The 15,687-nt window shown below is 39.8% G+C and overlaps 1 protein-coding gene across 2 annotated transcripts in view; it reads left to right on the top strand.

Annotated features, from left to right (window-relative positions):
- LOC129751681 (uncharacterized) overlaps window positions 1-6,175 on the top strand; it is a 113,404-nt gene extending 107,229 nt beyond the window's left edge. For both annotated transcript variants that reach the window (XM_055747338.1, XM_055747337.1), the window contains exons 3-5: window positions 1,971-2,202; window positions 2,272-2,537; window positions 2,598-6,175. In XM_055747338.1, coding sequence (XP_055603313.1) covers window positions 1,971-2,202; window positions 2,272-2,537; window positions 2,598-4,323 — 2,224 coding nt within the window. In that variant the 3' untranslated portion in view covers window positions 4,324-6,175. The remainder of the gene's footprint in view (window positions 1-1,970; window positions 2,203-2,271; window positions 2,538-2,597) is intronic.
- Window positions 6,176-15,687: the final 9,512 nt, after the last annotated feature.

Genomic DNA, 15,687 nt, shown 5'->3' with positions numbered 1-15,687 from the left:
TTTTATTTTCATATACCCCTGCGCATACGATTCGGAGTCATATGATGACTTGACCCCGAGACAACTATCACGAAACCCATCACACATACAAGTGGAATTGGGGCGGAGACACGAAGCAGACGTTCAACAGACGACGACGAAGGAAGGAAAAACATATAAGATAAGTTAAAATGATTCCTTTAATAACACAAAAATCAAATGTAGTTAGATGCGTGGGGAGTATGTAGAGGCCAGTCTCGAACCCGCCCATGTCCTTCCTCCAACTGGTATCGGGAGGGGTTGGTTTATTATCTTGAACTGCATTTTATCCATATTCCATGGATATAATGAAGTGCTTGATGGTTTAACCAACGTCTCAAGATCGCTTACTATTCTACGCTGCCTTCTCTAAACTTTAAATTTTCTTCTCCAAACTATTCTAATTTTCATTTCCAGCGTCAGCTCCCCGAGCTATTTAAACGCCATAAAAAAAAAAAAAAAGAACACGAAAACTTCACTAAACACTGAGAGCACAATACGGGTTCTACGGCTTCATTCCAGATATCTTTTATGATCAGAGGACTGTGAATCTACTCATTTTTTTCAATTCAATATGTATTTTGCGTAATGAACCAGACTAATAATTCCTATGAACTAAGTCTTGCCTTCATGTCATTTAAATTGTTAAAAATTTGATGTCTATTGAAAACTTACTCCAGGCAGTAGTTTTTCGTGAATTTTAGAACGTGAATAAAGAATATCAAGAGAATCTACATGGACTGCAGACATACATATGTTTATGGGACTAAGTGTCAAATGAGTAGACACTTTGAAGTCTCAGAAACACGTTGAAATGATGGTCACTTAACCTTAAGTCTTATGCGCAGCACACTAAATTGAACTGGTTAAACTCTGTACGGATAACTGTGACTTTCTTGCGTAACATTGGCCATTGGATTCTGTTTACGGGTTTTTAGTATTTTAGGGTTGAGTCGGTTACTGACCTCCCTTTCACCTTAAAATTCTGCTAGCTTTTAGAGATCTTGGGAGTCACAAAATCGTTCCCCCATCGTGCCATCGATCCTTTGTATTTAGACGAACAGCTTTCGTCTTCGAGAGAACATTCACCATGCCTGTTCACTCAGTCGTCTGAGCTCTGAAGGCTGATGACGCTCTTCATTACGGCTTACCAAGCCGTGTAAGCTTTGTTAGCCGACTGATTCAACTAACAGAGCTCGGCAAGAAGAAATAACAACTTGCGCTAGAGAAATCCACGATTGAGTGGCATGTGAATATTTCTCAAGAGCGAAATTTACGATCGAGTATCGTGTTTACATTACGGATTATCATTCGTCCCGAAGACGTCCACTCCGTTATGGTTCGTTTCGTAATACATATCATAAGCAACTCGGTTAACCTTATTCTTTCATCAGAATTATCCAAGATTTCGTCATGATCCGAAAGGTTCATCTACCAGTACCATGTACAATCTTTGAAGTGACCAAATGACATTTTTGGCATAAAATTTGTTCGGTACGATTTACTTTAAAAATTAACCCACAAAAAACAAAAACCACATTTAAACGGGTATGGCCACAATAAGTTTCATCTAAATACAACTGGCAATATCTGTATAACTCATTTGATAACGTTTAAAATTTCGTGTTAATCATGATTAAAATCTGATGTATAGTAATTTGAAACCTGTGTCAATTATGTGCTTTTTATTGATACAGCTTTGAAGTCACGAACATGTTGCCTGAAACTTGTGTATCAACCTTCAACAAGTAAGAGCACTTTAAAAAAATGGGCCACCGTTTCCGTGTCACGAAACATGAATTGAAAGTGAAATTTCAATCCGTGATTAATTATTTTTTAATTGATGCCAATTAAACACGTGTGCTTTAATATTTTAGGGGTTTTCTTCTTTTCTGATTTTATTCTTTCTAATACTAATCCACTTTTTTTTTACTTTCTTCTCCCACTTCCAGATACGGTTCCAGCAGCAGCCAGGCATCGCAGAGTAGCGGTGACATCTGCCGGATATGTCACTGCGAGTCCGATCCCCAGAACCCGCTCCTAACGCCCTGCTACTGTTCCGGAAGTTTGAAGTTTGTGCACCAGACCTGCCTGCAGCAATGGCTCACAGCTTCCGAAACGAATGCCTGCGAACTGTGCAAGTTCCCCTTTATAATGCACACCAAAATTAAGCCCTTCAATGAGGTGAGCTGACTCTGGAGTCTGAATTCTTAATATGGGTATTAAATCTATGATTTTTTTTCGACACAACAGTGGCGAAGTCTGGAGATGTCCGGCGTCGAGCGACGGCGTCTGTTCTGCGCGGTGTTATTCCATTGTGCCGCTGCACTGTGCGTCATCTGGTCCCTGTGTGTGCTCATCGAGCGGGCAGCCGAGGAAGTGCGGCGTGGTCTCATTGGATGGCCCTTCTGGACCAAGCTGGTCGTGGTGACGGTCGGCCTCACAGGAGGAGTGGTGTTCATGTACATCCAATGTAAGCAGTACCTCAATCTATGCAACCGGTGGCGTGCAAGGAATCGGTAATTTTCCTTTAAACTTTTCTAGGCTATTAAGACTAATGTGGTTATCTTTTTTTTTAGAATTTTACTGATTCAGAACGCCCCGGAGAAAATTCAACCGCCACAATCGCCGGTTATCCAACAGTTTCGCCGCGTTCGTACGGCAGCTACGAGTGGAGTTGGGTTGGTGGGTTCTGGAAGTGGAACTGGTCCAGGGCAGGGAAGCGTCAGTGTCAACTCAGCCATTCTCACCGGACATGGTTCGATTCGATCGGGATACGATCATCACACCCATCATCACCATTTGATAGGGTCTATCGGAAGTGCCGCGGGAGTAAGTGGAAGCGGCGGAGGTCATCACTGTGAGCTGCAGATCAATCAACAGGGTCAGATCATAGCGGCAAACATAGAAAACAGCTCAATTAGTTACGATCGGGACTGGACGTTAGATGATATAAGTCAGGTGTCGTTTAAGCCTTGCCTTCAGGGCAGCGGAAGTCTCACGCCAATGCCTTTTCACGATTCGGCGCACAATATCTGTGAGGGAAGCGGAAGTGGCGGCAGCGGCGTGGTAATCGTTTCAAATCAACGATATTCGGCGATCTCCGGATCGTCCAACACAGTCCACGAAGAGGAACAAATGCAGCAACAGCAGCAGCAACAAAGTATTAATCGTGATCAAAATAGCGGTAGTTGTAGTAGTAGCATTAAGACGGCTGACTTGAATTTGTTCAGAATGCCGAACGCTGAACTGAGTAGTGTTAATGGTAGTAATAGTAACATAAACGCAGGTGTAGCACCTGAATCCCTAGGAAGTCGCCATCCGAATTCGGCGTTATTCCTTGAAAATCGTGATATCCTGAATGATCCTCCGTGCCACGATCAGATTGTATACCCCTCCAAACTTTACAATCGACGTTCGACCGTTCTAGGCAGCAATGGCGTCCAGTACGATCAAGATGAGCCCCGTCGGGACGCCCGTAGGTATTCCGACACCAAACTACTACAGCAGCAAAGGCTAACTTACGTTAACGAACTACCGAATGCTGAAACTCTTAGTCCTACCAAAGATCAACTTCTTTTAAACCCCAAAAGTATAATCTATGATATGAACAATTTCCTTGGGCCAGTAGTAAAAATGCAAGATCATCAGGAAGTTAGTCCAACAAAGTCCAACCAGCATAAAAATCATCACCATCGTCATCATCACCATCACCCTCTGGCATCGGCTGAAAGTCCAAGTCATCTGCTCCAGACCACCGACATCCAGTTCGGCAGCAATTGTGACGAAGAAACACCTCGACCCACCTTATACGACCCACTCGAGCTGAACATCCAGGAAATGCTAGAACTGGACATTGCCAACATCCAGCGCCTGCAGCAGAAGCAACACTCTCTCGGTAACATTTCGCAGCATTCACCAACACCATCAGTCTACAACTACTTTTCCCACTATCAATCGGAAGATAACCCCTCCTCTCCGTTGACTCACTCAGTGGATCTACCATCAAGTCCGGTCCTGCACCGAACGCTTCTCACCTCCAATTCTGCCAATCCAAGAATACTTTCCGGTGGTGCCAACCAGACCATTCTCCGGCCCTATTACGGCTCACCACCGACACACATCATCAATTCAAGCCAACAGCCACAGCAGCAGCCCCAGCACCTTATTCAGGCACCTCGCGAAGGAAGTAGCGTTGGCAGTAGTGGTCAGTGCAGCACCAACCGTTTGAAGCTGTTCAAATCGCTGCCCAATCTGAGTGCCAGCAGTGAGAATTTGCTACCACCGCCGAAGCGGTTCGATTAGAAAGTCCTGGACCGGATCGGGTAGCTGCAGCTGACCTTACTACCGTGTATTTTGTGACTTTGTGTTCAGGTGAACGACATCGTTGACGGGAGTTTTTCGGTTTTATTATTTGAATTTTTGCCTTTGAGCGTTTGTTTAATAACCTTTCTAAAAATATTTAATTCCTTTGATTTATTTTTCCCATATTGCATTTTAGCGTAGTCGGGATAAATGGAGACAATCCTACAATCGAGGATTTTATTCAATTTGATTTAAGATGGATGTTAAAATCAACTTTTTTTCTAAGTTTATAACCGGTATATAGCAATTTCCTTATGTAATTCACTATGACTTTGTAGTACTAGAAAAATACATTTGATTGGTATGATATTATTATTTGAATTCATAAAAAAATTGACTACCAATGTGTCTTACTTTTGTTGATTATCTGATTTTCTTGTAAATTTATTCTTCATTTCAATTCACTTTCCTGCTATGGTACCGTCTTTTTTCTTTCAGCTCACAGTAGATTACAAATCCAGTTTCAAATGCTGCTGTTGTGCTTGTGTTTATAATAAAAATTTTATTGACATTCTAAGAATTCAGATTTTTTATTTCGTTTATTTCCTGTAAATTTTAAGAAGTCAATTCTTTTTTCAAATATCTTCTTGTTAACATTTAACAACTAGGTACCTACATTCGTTTAGTGCCAACACATGTAGCAGAAGAATCAACCACAATGACAAATTGTAATAACAAAAGATACATGATTTTATCGAAAACTCCCGTTAATGAAAGTTCGCTAACTCAACCTCTTTTTCCGACTTGGCAAAACAGTTAATAACGTTGCTACTACCGAAATCGTTCATACATAGGTTAATGCAAGGATATCGACGACGACAACAACATACTACTTAATCTTACGAGTTATTATGAACAAGAGAGTTAGGTACTTGAAATAGAGCCAACAAAAAAGCCTATCTATATTAATTTACTTATGTAGATCAATCGGCCAATTCGATAAAGCCGTCTCGCAGTTCGTGTTAGTTATCGATATAATTATTACAGAAAAAATTACACAGGATAGCGCAGAAATTAGCACCCAGATGCGAATGTGACCACCATAGCTGACTTTTATAATAATTACATATTCATAATCCTCAAACCGACACCGGTCATTTGGTGGGATAAAATCAGAAAGGTTAGGAATAGGCCGAAAGAAGTTGGGTCAGAATGAAGGTTCTTAGCAACGTTACACAATATTTCCGTTTAGTACGATTCCGATATGGAAAAAATCTATAGCGATAGGTTTTAAAACAAAAAAATGGTATTCAAAATACAACCATGTCACTACTTAAAGTGTCCTCTCTATTCCTTTTAAAAAGAGTGAAAACCCACTCTACGGAAACTAGAACGAAATCGGACTTGATAATTGGATATTTAAAAAAAAACCCAGAACTTAACTGCGTTGGAGTGTCGATTGTCGATATAAGTAGAAACCGAGAGCTTGTGATGAATTTGTAAAGGAAACGCGACTAACCTTAGTAGAGGTTGTTCAAAATTAAAAAAAAAGAAAAATTTGAGATTATCTTAAAACAAACCCCGCTGGGATGGGTGAGCCTCGACTGCGTTATGGAATGGTTGAGTTAAAACAAAAAAGAAAAAGGTGAAGATAGGGTGTGTTGTATGTAAAGTGTGACGCGTGCTCTTAAGATGACGCGAGGATCGGGATGATAAACGTCAATGTGTACGCTGTAATGTGTGACTTATTTACGTTCTTGCAAAACGATATGTAAAATGCAAATGGTGTTATCAATAATGCAGTTCTTTTTTAATTATTTTTTTTCTTGAAATATAGAGAAACATGTAACCGGTACGGTGAAGTGATTGATCCGAACGTTTTCCAAAAAACCTCAAATAACAATCATTTGGTCCAAACATTACTCTTAGAACAGAATCATGTTGTGGATTGAACTCCGACCGTTAAGACGAACCTTGATAGTTCAAAAAAGACGATTGCGTGCGTTTTATGTGCCTACATCCGTCACATCGGCGAGCTTTCTCATGATTCGTTAGTAAACTTTCATATTTCATGGTGCACCATTGTTAAACTTCTATGTACCACGACGATTTTCTCATTTTCACTCACTTGCTTTCTCAAATCCATTCCGTATGGAAAAAAAATATGAAAGTTATTAAACTCACAGTATACAGATGCAAACTAATGATCATTTACGGTTTAGTGTCAGCGAATCGATTTTATTTTTCTAACAAACTAGGTAACTTAGGATACAGTGGTTACTCTGCTTCGGAGTAGCTGCTTATTACGTTCTACCACTCCTCCCTAAGCTACAAGTAATACCAAGTCCTTGAATGCTTCAATCTTCAGACTCGTTAACGCCTTGGTGAAACCGTCTGCTGGTCGATCTTTGGGTTGATGTAAGACAGATCAACAACGTTTTCTTCCAGTGCATCTTTCACGAAGTGTTACCGGATGTCCACATGTTTCATCCTCGGATGGTACCCTTGGTTCCTTGCGATACATATGACGGATTGATTGTCACATCGTATCGGGATGACTCGTTCTCCAAAAATCTGCAACAGTAGATGGCGCCACCAAAAAGCCTCTTGTATGGTTTTGGACAGCGCAAGATACTCCGCCTCGCATGAAGACAATGCAACAGTTGCTTGCCGCTTCACATTTCATGGCACAGCTCCTCCCATCATGGTGAAAACATAGCCAGTTGTCGATTTCCGACTATCAGGCCCCCCCAATTAGCATCTGAGTATTCAACTAGATGACCTCCTGCTCGGCTGTACTTGATACGGTTGGAAACAGTTCCCTTCAGATGAATATCTTCTTTACAGCTTCCCAGTGTTGGCGACCAGGGTTACTGCAGAATTGGCTGACCTGATTCAAGGCTAAACTTCTATCCGGCCTCGTTGCTCGAGCCAAATACGTCAGGCAACCAACAGCTTCCTTGTACAGAACCTCCTTCATCTCCAGAATTTTGTCCTTCGTGGTTGGGCACATCGTCTTGTCCAGCTTCTTACTTTGATCCATCGGAACCGAAACTGGGTGGCAGTTTCCCATGTTGAACCGCTGCAAGATGCTTTCCACGTACTGAGCCTGATCGATCCACAGTTTACCATCAGCTCAGTCACGGGATACTCGCAATCCGAGACAAAGTTGGGCCTCTCCAAGATCCTTCATTTTGAACCGCTGACAAAAAAAATTCCTTCACCTTCTTCTTCAGGCTCGGGTCGTTGGAAAAAATAAGAAAATCTTCAACGTAAACGGTGGCGAAAAGTATTTTTCCACACGCCAGCTGGTAGTACATGAAGATGACCTCATCTCCGAGATTTCCTTGTAGGTACGCACTCACAGCATCACTTGTTCGATATCCAAGTCGTGCTCCACTGCAAACGCCAGCAGATATCGAATCGTCGAATATCGGATCACCGGTGAATAGACATCGTCGTAGTCGATTCCTGGACGTTGTGAACATCCCTACACGACAAGATGCACCTTGTACTTGTCGATTCGTTCGTCAGCATCCCGTTTGGTCCTGAACACCCACCTGTTGCGTATCGGTTTTCGGTCTGATCATCCTCCAAAGATCGAATCTCCTCTCGCATGGCGGCCAACCATTGACCTCGATACGGCCTCGCCAGGGCTTCAGCGTAACTCAAGGGATCGTCAATAGCGAAGAAGGATATCTGGGGGGAATTTTCCAGGACAGTAAAAGGCGTAAAAGTAACGTAATACTTGCCTGGGGGTCGGCGCTCCCGACCGCTGCGCCTAAACTCTAGCTGCTGATCAGCCGGTCTAGTAAGTTGCGGTGGGAGCGCAGAGTCAGCATCCTCGGATTGGGTAACAGATTCCTCCATCTGCATCGTTGTTAAATCCATGAAATTGACAGGATCTGGGCTTGAAGAATTGACCAAAGCTGTCGGCTTTCCATCTTCGACCAAGATGACATCACGGCTGATGAACACTTCGTTGCGGACCGAATCGTACAACTTGTCTGCCTTGGAATCTTCGGCATACCCAACGAAAATGCATGCCTGGGACTTCGGATCCAGCTTCTTGCGTTTTTGCTTCACCACATGCGCCATCGCACGTGAACCAAAGACCTTTAGATGATGAAAGTTCGGACGTTTTCCGGACCATGCTTCTTCGGGTGTGATGTTCTCCAACGCTCTTGATGGACACCGGTTCGTGATGTAGGCTGCTGTCAAAATCGCTTCAGCCCAAAACTGCTTCGGCAATTTGGAATCGTTCATCCTCTCCGCCAACCCATTTTGTTGCGAAACGTTTCCGCATGTATTCGTTGACGTACTCGGTTCCGTTGTCGGTTCTCAACACCTTCAGTTTTCGTCCAGTTTGCCGCTCGACCCTGGCCTTAAACCGTTCGTAGGCATCCTTCACCTCGCTTTTCTTTCCCAAAAAATACAGGAACATCTTCCTACTGGCGTCGTTTATGAAAGTGATGACATAATGACTTCCACTAAGCGACAGCACTTCGATCGGGCCACACAAGTATGAGTACACCAACAAACCTTTCGCATTGGAACCACTTGAAGGAAAAGGATTTCAAACATGCTTCCCTTTGATGAATGCCACACACACTAGTATCGTTCCGGATCATTTTAAACCGTCGACCATCGATTGCAGTTTCGTCATATTCTGCAGACCGAGAAAACCTGGCCTAAACGTTTGTGCCACATTCCTGCGCTTACCGTCAGCAAAGAACCATCCATCTTTCGATTGAGTCGATATAATAGCCCTTCTTGATGAGTTTCAGTTTGTTGCCGTTCTTCTCGCGAACCTTACAGCCTTCTGCGTCGACAAAAACGTCAATCCTGTAGAGGATAGATGAAATAAATAAAAGAATTTCTCAAATACAGTATAAATGTTTAAAATGGTTACAAAATAGCTGACAAATAAGTTTCGCATTTTAACGTGCATACTGAGAGCGAAAAAAAAAAAAGAAAAAAAGCGGATAACCAGGAGCAAACATTCAGTTGTCTTACGACCATTGGAGAATACGGATGCTTTCATTCATTGTGTTAAATAGAAAGAATCAAAACTAACTGGCGGATTCGACAATGGCGTAGTTGAGACTCCCTCCGCCTGGTAAGTTAGTGCTTTCTCTGAAAAAGAGTAATTTCCGGTGTTACGTTTGAAGAAATGTATAATGCAGTGATTAGTAGTGATTTTTTTAAGGGAGAGTTCTGACGCAGGGGCAGAGCTCTGATGAAAAATTGAGAGTTGACTGTAATCGTAATGATGGCTTCTGACGCAAGGGCAAAGCCCTAAGAAAATCGGACTCTGACGCAAGGGCAGAGTCTCGATTCGATATGGATGTTTTTGGTAAGCAAATGGATGAATGGAAAACAAAAAGAATATTTAAAAAGTTGAGAATCTGACGCATGGGCAGAGTTCCAAAATCTAATGGTTAAATGAAAAACAAAAAGAAAATTAGAAAAGTTGAGGTTTTGACGCAAGGGCAGAGCTTCAAAGTAAAAAAATATTTCTCACAAGGGCAGAAACCCAAAAAATTAAAAAAGCTCTGACGCAAGGGCAGAGCTCCTAATAAATGGTAATTGTTGAAAATGGAATAGCCTTGATAAAAGGCCAAGCTTTGGAAAGCTAACATTTTTGAGAGAAAAAAAGAAAATTAAAAAAGTTGAGGTTTTGACGCATGGGCAGAGCTTCAAAGTAAAAAAAATATTTCACGCAAGGGCAGAACCCCAACCAATTAAAAAAAGCTCTGACGCACGGGCAGAGCTCCTAATAAATGGTGATTGTTGAAAATGGGATAGCTTTGAAAAAGGCCAAGCTTTGGAAAGCTCACATTTTTGAGAGAAAAAAGAAAATAAAAATTGATAAAAGTAATGATTGGCAAAATTGTGTACATAATTGGCAAAGCTGAAAAAGTAGTGGTCCCTTGAAAAATTTGAATCAGTGAATTGATAAATGGTGGAACTTGAGTGAGTTTGATTGAAAACCGAACAGCTTTGAAAAAAAAAAAAACGATCAAAGAAAAGAAAGTATGATGAGAAAATAATAACTTTTTACATAATGGTTCAAATATTGTAGTGTTAGCGAAATACGATAAAAAGAACTGGGTTATTACATAAAAAAAAAACAATTATAAAATGGTAAATGATTAAAAAAAGTATTGCTGTAATATGAGAAGCTTAGCTTAAAAAGTTAAAATTTGGAAGAAAATCTAGAAAATAAAAGACGAACAAAGTGATACTTCAATAATATTATATTTCAAATTTAGAAACGTGAGTGAAAACCAATTTAAGTGCAAACATTTGTGAATGATTTAAACTGAGAAGATATAACAAAAATCGATTTTTTGGAAGCTGCAGCTATGAAAAAAGGGCTGAACACGTTAAAAGTGGCTAAAATAGTGTAGTTTCGGCAAATTCAATGATGTAAAAATAATAAATTGCTTCAACAGTGTAGTTTTGTCAAAATTTAAACAGAAGTTGGTTAAAAAAAAAAAGTTTTAAAGCATTGATAATACGGAACAGAGCTGTGATTTGAACATACTTATCGATCTTTTGTAAACAAAAACATAAAAATTTTTAAGGGCAGCGCTATTGAAAAAAAAACAAATAATATAGACAATTTTCATTCAGTAGAGCGAGTGAGAGATAGAAAGAAAGAGATAAAAAGTGTATAATAAAAGGAAATTTTAGCAATAAAACACGATTTAAAAAAAAAATAATGTGATGTAAGAAAGGCTATAGCTACTTAAGTTGAAAAAAGAAAATAAAACTTGTTCCTACCAATTCTGTAAACTCTTGTATTATAGAGAGTAGAGGAGGAGATGAATGTAGAGGATAGATGAAATAAATAAAAGAATTTCTCAAATACAGTATAAATGTTTAAAATGGTTACAAAATAGCTGACAAATAAGTTTCGCATTTTAACGTGCATACTGAGAGCGAAAAAAAAAAAAAGAAAAAAAGCGGATAACCAGGAGCAAACATTCAGTTGTCTTACGACCATTGGAGAATACGGATGCTTTCATTCATTGTGTTAAATAGAAAGAATCAAAACTAACTGGCGGATTCGACAAATCCTTTCTTGCATATTTTGCTCACCGACAGGAAATTTACTGCCAGTTCAGGAATCTGCAACACCTCTTGAAAGTCGACCTTCGTTGACTTCCAACTTGACGAAACCTTTGGCCACAGACATCATTGAATCGTTGTTCGCTGTTCCGACCGGGTGAGGAAGAACTTGCTGCTTCACGAAACTGTCAGCCGAACGCGACATGTGTGCTGGCGCTCCAGAGTCAAAGTACCATTCGGACACAACGACGTTGCTAATCGAAAACACGCTGCACATTGCCTTGTTGTTTGTCGTCTTCTGGGAATATTTCGCCGCATAGTGACCAGGTTTTCCGGGACTTTCTTCGGGACAAGCAGCATACCGCGTGCCCTCTCGAATTTATATCATTTTCATGCCGAACGCCCACGTTGAGTAATTCTCGCGACCTTTAAGTTTCTCCAGCGCCGGGAGATTGACTTGTCCGAGAATTAAAACCATCGCCAAATCCGCTGTTGATTTGCGAAGAATTTCGAACGCTCGGGGTGTGTGGGCGTCAGCTGCTCAGTTTTGCCACGCGTTTTAAATATTGAACTCCTCTCTATTTATTTTCACGCTTCAAGAATTCTTTCGGGCCCGGCAACCCGCATAAATAATGATCATAACCAAACGTTTCCTGAAGAAGTCAAATGACGATTTTATGAAGCGTAAAAAAACGTTTAACAAACGGTTATTGACAATGTAAAATACATTGGTTTAATCGTGAATTTTGATTTGATGTTATTTTAAATATGTCGTTAGGTTATGTAACTGTTAAAAACTGTTAAGGCACTTATATGGAAGAACCGTTCTTCAAACAGTTTAGATATCGTCCAATAATCGATCATGGAAACCATAATTTGATATTCAAACTGTACATGTTAAAGTAATTCTTAAAGTTGTTTTGTAAAAAGATTCTTACAGTAAAAGTCGTAACACGATTTGTCAAAATGATCTTCCAACGTAATGCATACGTTTTTCGGAACCGTACGTGAATAACACGCACACATATGAACAAATTTTGGAGTTTTCGGATTTAAAAAAACTAAAAGTTCTCGCGTTATCATTTTATTTACATAATCACATTATCTTATTGCATACCTTATAAATTAGAAATACTGATATTTATTCCTCCAATAGGCGTAGTTTGTCCGGTTTTGATATCTTGCACAATTATTTTGCCTGTGCCGAAATTGTGTAGCAGCTAGATGCCTCAGCCTGAAAGAAAAAATAAAATTGTATTTATATTCTATAAGATGCTTTCACTAACTTTGTTTTTGCTACCTTAGTTTCGTTGAAAAGGTGCAAAAACAATTATCTTTTTCACCTACCTGTTACAAAAAAACAGCCCGATGCTCCTTGCCGCTGTGTTGAAACTTTTACAGCATCGCGCCGCCATAATCGTCTTCCGGCTATTTGATTTTATTTTCCTCAGACGTAATTTATCGGAAGATTGACACCGGTGTTCCGAATTCTCCGAAATTAGCCCTAGAAACGCCAATTGTTTTCCGTCAAGAAGAAAAAAATACCGCGACGGACTGCGACAACAGAAAACATGGCGGGCGTGGAGAAGGGCAGAAAACAATCAGTGGTGCCAAGTGAAAGTATTTTTCAAAAACACGATATTTAATATTTTGTCATTAAGATTGTTTGAATCATTATTTATATTGTTAATGATACATGAGTTAAAGTAGAGTAAAGTAAAAGCAAGTATTGAGAGGAATTTAAAATGACTGAGAAAAAATGATTTGATCATAATCTTTTTTAGAGTGAAGTCTGTCACGTCAATAATATTGACTTAAATTTCAGATACAGATACCCGACCTCAATCAAATACTGCTTAAAACATTTTCGAATTATGCAAGGAGACTTTCACAACCCACGTGGAAAACTAGAGATGGAAAAGAGTTTTCAAAATTTTCACATTTGTCAACGAAAGTGGGAAAAGGGATTTCAGCAATGTTTTTGTGAACATATTTACTTCATAAATATGTTGGCATCTCGGCATCTCAGTTAGTTTTTCCGAGTTTGGTGTCGTTGAATGTACTCTATACATAGTCGCATAAGAATAAAAAAAAATTGAAGATCATAAACTTCAACTGATTTTTTGCAAAATCATATGGCATCTCTGATCCGCATTTCGGTCATTTTTGACAGACCGCATCAACGCTATGGGTAACGGTTCGCAATCATTTTTACGATTAGAGAAAAATTTAAGTAAATCGTGCATACCATTCGTTCACCTTTCCAGATAGCATCACTTTTTCACATGAACGTTCATGTTTCGTTTTTAACGTTGTCGAAACAAAGTTGAATATAACAGTTACTTTTACAGAAACAATCACAATTTCTGGAGCTGTAGATGTATCGTTTAGACTGTTTGAGCTATAGTTTTTTGGTATGCGGGAAGTAAACCTACCAAAATAAGCGTGACGACGAACGTGTTAAAGTCCAAGGCGTAAAATATTAGGTACCAATTCTTTCGGGAAACTGTTCGGATTTCAAGTCGTAAAAATCGCGGTGCCGAAAACATTGTCGAGAAGTAGACATTCCGGTACACCCCTAGCTGAAATTTATCCGTGTTAGTTTTTAAATTTTGCAGTTTTGTCAAAATAACTAACGATCACGCTAGAAACTATTAAACCATTTATTATTCAAAAATAACCATTTTTGACCTTTTCCCGGGAAATGCCATTTTATGAGTTCTCCATGAGAACCCATAAAATGACTTTTCAGTGAGAAGTAGGAATATGGTTATTTTTCAAACGTAATAAACAAGGGCAGAGAAGTTGAAAAATGGTTATTTTTCAAACTAAATTCGAAATTTTACCAAAATAGTTATTTTTTGATTCAGTTGCATCAGAAATTGAAAAATCATGGTTTTTAAACATCCAGTAATTTATATTTTCAACCAGATTGTGTTTTATAAGTGTGAAAATGTTTAAAATTAATTTTTATGGCACATTTTGTAAAATTCCCATGTATCTCTGGCCACGATAGTCATTCCTCCGATGATTAGCTAAACCACCTCCTCCTCCCCGATTCGGGCCACTTCATCCTCGATCCCTCATCGTCTCCTGCGTTACAATCCCCCCTGGAATAGGGCTTCTGCTGCTGCTGGTCTTGATGCGATCTGATCATCTTATTCTGCTGATGGCCCTGTGGCAATAATTGACCCATAAATATTCGCGTCCCGCATTCCCTGCGACTCGCTAGCATCTGGTTGAACATTTTTAAAGCAACCACCAGCTGCAGGCTGCCGTCGCATCATCCGGGACTTTGTTGCTGCTGCTGCTGTTGGTTCGGAGATTGGTTGTGTTGTAAGTGCGGGCCTCGCCGATATTCAAAGACAGCTTTTTTTACCTACCGACAGCAAACGAACGAATCCACTGGTTCCTCAACGGCCGGTGTTTTAACGACAGTTCGATCCGTTTCAGTTTTCCGGAAGGAAAATGGCCATACCAACTTCTTTAAATTCCGGATGATCGTAGGACACTCAATTTCAGCATCCTATTGGGGAAGAAACAATTCACAAATTCAATTTCCAGTATCTAGCATATTATATTTATTGAAGACTTATAAGTCTTCTATAAATATAATATGCTAGATACTATACCTATACCTTTAGCAGAGAATGTTTGCCGTATAATTCCATTTTCACATCAGATTATCCACACCCGGATGCAAAAAGCCAATAATTTCCAAAATGGCGATGAAGAAATACCAATTTTATCAACCATTTTGTGGTTAACGCTCGAGAACTGCCGAAATGGTTAAAATTCTTTCTAGAAATATAATTGAAAAATAACCAAATTGGCGGTTTCGAAGCAAAATCAGTAAAATGGTTATTTAAGAATCATAAATGGTTCTAAAAAAATGAGCGTGATGTTCAAAAGATCGAACTGTTCTCATTCGTTCGAACGAAAACAAGAACAGGAAATTGCTTAACTTTCGAACGAATGTCATTCGATCGAAAACAAGAATAAGTGTGTATAAATATTTCGTATCGTGCATCTTTGGATAAGCGCATTCAACACAAAAACCGTTCAAAAACTTATGTTCAACGGTTTCCCGTACGGGTTTGTTGGTTTTAAGGCTATATTATTTTCAGTCTAGCTGATAGTAATTTTACCCATTTCTGAGTAAACTTTCAGTCAGTTCATTTATTCATTCGGATGAATACCACCCTTGCTGTAGCTGATAATGAACCAACCCCACAGTTCACCCCCTTGCGCGAGTATCGATGTGTTTGGAGGTTTGTGTGTGTTTTG

The sequence above is a fragment of the Uranotaenia lowii genome, chromosome 3 (assembly GCF_029784155.1).
Source record: "Uranotaenia lowii strain MFRU-FL chromosome 3, ASM2978415v1, whole genome shotgun sequence".
NCBI classification, from domain to species: domain Eukaryota; kingdom Metazoa; phylum Arthropoda; class Insecta; order Diptera; family Culicidae; genus Uranotaenia; species Uranotaenia lowii.
The sequence above is the reverse complement of the archived record's forward strand: the minus strand, read 5'-3'. Positions and strand labels throughout refer to the sequence as shown.